This window comes from Elgaria multicarinata, chromosome 20, assembly GCF_023053635.1.
Source record: "Elgaria multicarinata webbii isolate HBS135686 ecotype San Diego chromosome 20, rElgMul1.1.pri, whole genome shotgun sequence".
NCBI classification, from domain to species: domain Eukaryota; kingdom Metazoa; phylum Chordata; class Lepidosauria; order Squamata; family Anguidae; genus Elgaria; species Elgaria multicarinata.
The window spans coordinates 17,740,047-17,743,811 of record NC_086190.1 but is presented as its reverse complement, the minus strand read 5'-3'; the positions used below and the strand labels follow the sequence as shown (position 1 = coordinate 17,743,811).

Sequence of the window (3,765 nt, the reverse complement as noted above, 5' to 3'; positions counted from 1 at the left end):
GCCAACGTTGTCTCAATAGCTAATTTCCTTCTGAAAAGAGTCTCGGTCAAACAAAGTGACATCCCTAAAGAGGAACAGAGGAAATGGCACGTCCCCTCCTTTAGAAACACCGTTCAGGGCAACCAAGAGTGGAAACCCTGCATTCTTCATCCTGAACTCATGGATGAAGGTGCGGTGGAAATCATCACACGGTCGAGACAATGGGAAATTCTGATAAACCTTCTGGCTCCAACGAAAGGATGCCAGGATGTGTGTGTGTGTGTTTTAAAGAAGTAAAACAGAGCCAGGTGGTTTAGTTTTCCCCTTTGGCTGGAAGTTGTCCTGCTTAAGAGATGTATGCAAAGCACTCCTTGCAATCCATCTTGCTATAGGAAGCTCATCTTGCCGTCCATAGAATTATAGATTGGCTGTCCAGCTGCCTCTTGAAGGCCTCTAGTGTGGGAGAGCCCACCACCTCCCTAGGTAACTGGTTCTATTGTCGTACTGCTCTAACAGTCAAGAAGTTTTTCCTGATGTCCAGACGGAATTTGAATATAGGAACCCATCAGGAAAGCATTTTTGCAAACTAGCCAGTGGCCGAGGAATTCGGCTGGTTCAGGAAGCTGAAGCGGTTGAAGTTTCCCAGACCAAGAGGGTGCAAAAAGAAATGCGTCTGCCAAGTGCAAAACTGCTTTCTTCTTTTTCTTTTTCTTTTGCTGTTGTTGGCAGTTGAAACAGGAGAAAAATTCCACCTGCAGGGATGCAGACACTGGCAGAATGCTTTAGCACAGATCCCCTCTCTTCTAACCTAAGACCAGGCCCACTTAATCGAATCCTTGGGCATTTTCCAGGAGCCGGGAGGTGGATTTGGGAGGAGCCACGGGAGACATAAAAGCTGCACAGAGAAGGAGCCTTCTCACCTCGCCACGGGGGAAAGGATCGGGGGGGGGGGAAAGTGTGCCCTGAGGACCCACCGCCGACAGGGGAGGCAACGTAAAGATGAACTTCAAACTCACCTGTTCCGGTTCGCTCCTGCTGCTGCTACTGTTCTTCACCTATGACCAAGGGAGAGCGAACCCCTTGAAAAGAGGCCAGGTAAGAGACCACCACACCTGGCGGGTTTCCTCTAAAATGATGGGGAAGCTTTGGGGATTTAAAGACACGCCGAGTGCGAAATGGGGTGCTGGGTGCATTTAGAACACATGCACACACGCACACACACACAGAGGAGTTAGGAGTTTACCAGCTCAGAAAGTGGGAGAAGGGAGCACACAGGTGAGACCAGAGCGCCTGTTTTTTTTTTTTGCTGCAACTCTTCACCTTACTCACATCCCTCAAGCAATTTCTTTCTATGACTTCTGATGTGGAAGTCATCGGCTCTGACTTGGGAGCCCTTCCTTCAGTAAGTGGCTTCCATTTGGGGGGGGGATTAAGGTGGTAAAGAGGAAGTGGCAGCCAAGTTCCGCTCACAGCAAGAAGCTGCAACCACCAGGGACTGAGGGAGCAAGATGAGGTGGCAGCCAGGTTCCGCACACAGCAAGAAGCTGCAACCACCAGGGACTGAGGGAGCAAGATGAGGTGGCAGCCAGGTTCCGCACACAGCAAGAAGCTGCAACCACCAGGGACTGAGGGAGAAAGATGAGGTGGCAGCCAGGTTCCACACACAGAAGGAACCTGTTTCTCCAGGAAGCAGGTGCCATTCGGGACTAAGGCATCAAGAGTAAGTGGCAGCCAGGTTCCACATGCAGCGGAAAGCGCTTCCACTGGGGAGTGGCTATCAATTAGGACTAAGGAAGGAAGTGGAGGGGGCAACCAGGTTCCACACAGCTAAAACTGCACCAAAAAACCCAGAAAATCATCCAAAGCTGGGCCACACCTGTCAATATAAAAAGGAAATTACACAGTGCAAATACTGTATCAAACTACATCAACACACAGGTGAAAATACACAATAGAAGCTCATGGCTGTTTTGCAGTTGAATTATAATTTAAAAGAGATCCTGGCCCACCTCCGTGTGACAACCATTCAAGTCCTTGAAGGGTACTATCATGTCTCCCCTCAGTCTTCTCTTCTCAGTGGTCTTCGACTGGTTCCAACTAGCAACATGGGACCCGCTTTCACAATTCCCCAACATGGTGGCAACAGCTTTGCCATGATCCTGCCTTGAGCAGGGGGGTGGACTCGATGGCCGTATAGGCCCCTTCCAACTCTACTATTCTATGATTCCATGATCCAGTTTTGGGTCATGATCCACTGGTTGAAGACCACTGGCCTAGATGATGCATGATGATGATGATGATGATGATGATGATTATGATGATGATGATGTCTTTCTGCTCATTATGTTGCCGTTCTCCTATCCCCCCCCACCCTGTGCAATTTCAGTCCCTGTCTAAACGGTTCGAGGACGATTCCAGGGAACTGAGGCAGAAGAGAGCCGCTGAGGAAAACGTCCCTCCACTGGGGCCCGACGTGCAGAAACCAAGAGCCGAGGAAAATCTTCCTCCTCCATATATGCCCACGGTGCCGAGAGACGTGGATGAAAATGCTCCACAGCTGGACCTTGCCCTGGCGAGAGCCTCCGAGGAAAACTTCCCACCTCCAATTTTTCCCTTCGAGCCGAGGGCTGAGAGTGAAAATGTCCCGCCTCATCAGCCCTTAGTGCCCAGGACCTCCGTTGCAAAACCTCCTCAGTTCATGCCCTTCATTCCCAAGTCCTCCGTTGCAAAACCTCCTCCGTTCGTGCCCTTAGTGCCCAGAGACTCCGATGAAAACCCTCCTCAGTTTGTGAACTACGAGCCGAGATCCTTCGACGAAAATGCCCTTCGGAAACTCATCCACAAAGTCCGGCGCTCTTTCTGGAGGTCAGCAAGGAGGAACAAGCGGCTCTATCCAGGAGATGGCTGCTTTGGTCAAAAGATCGAACGGATTGGGACCGTGAGTGGGATGGGATGTGGAAGCTCAAACTCTGGCTACAGTGGGAAAAAATAATTGAAGGGGGATGGCCTGGATCCTCAAATCCAACAACTACAACAGCATAATTGCAGCAAAGGTCTGTATTTAAAAATAAATAAAAAGTAAATATCTAAACCAACTTCACACTGCTGCCTTGATTTATCCTCTGCCTTTTAATCGACTCATCAATTCACTTTAGGGTGGCTTCCTGCACTGAGCAGGGGGTTGGACTCGATGGCCTTATAGGTCCCTTCCAACTCTACTATTCTATGATTATGTTGGTGTTCAATTTAAATCTATTTGAACGTGACCGGGTGGGGCAGAGGGGTGGACTGGCTGGATCAAACCCAGGGTCCATCTAGTCCAGCACTCTGTTCACACAGTGGCCAAGCAGTGTCGACCAGAGACCCCACAAAGCACAACATGGTGCAACAGCACCTTCCCACCCATGTTCCCCAGCAACTGGTGCACGCAGGCTTACTGCCTCGAATACTGGAGGTAGCACACAACCATCAGGGCTAGTAGCCATGGATAGCCTTCTCCTCCAGGAACTTATCCAAGCCCCCTTTTAAAGCCATCCAGATTGATGGCCATCCCCACATCTTGTGGTAGTGAGTTCCATAATGTAACTATGCTAACTACAATATGCTGGTCATTTTAGCCTTGCCGCTTTTGCTTTCAGCCCCGCCCACCACTGGGATCCCCCCCCCGCCCCCCAGATCTTCTCCAGGCTGAGAGGTTCGCTGTCCTAAACTTGACAGTCTGCTCTGGTCGGGCTCTGATCATCTCTTTCTGCTCCTTCTGTTGGTTCTCGATTGATAGGTGATTCA

General features: G+C 50.2%; 1 protein-coding gene across 1 annotated transcript; it reads left to right on the top strand.

Moving 5' to 3' along the window:
* The first annotated feature begins 978 nt into the window (after positions 1-978).
* Positions 979-2,971, top strand: LOC134411486 (natriuretic and helokinestatin peptides-like). The gene is made up of 2 exons (XM_063145315.1): positions 979-1,074; positions 2,366-2,971. The coding sequence occupies exons 1-2, from the start codon at positions 979-981 to the stop codon at positions 2,969-2,971; spliced, it is 702 nt and encodes a 233-aa protein (XP_063001385.1).
* The last annotated feature ends 794 nt before the right edge of the window (positions 2,972-3,765 follow it).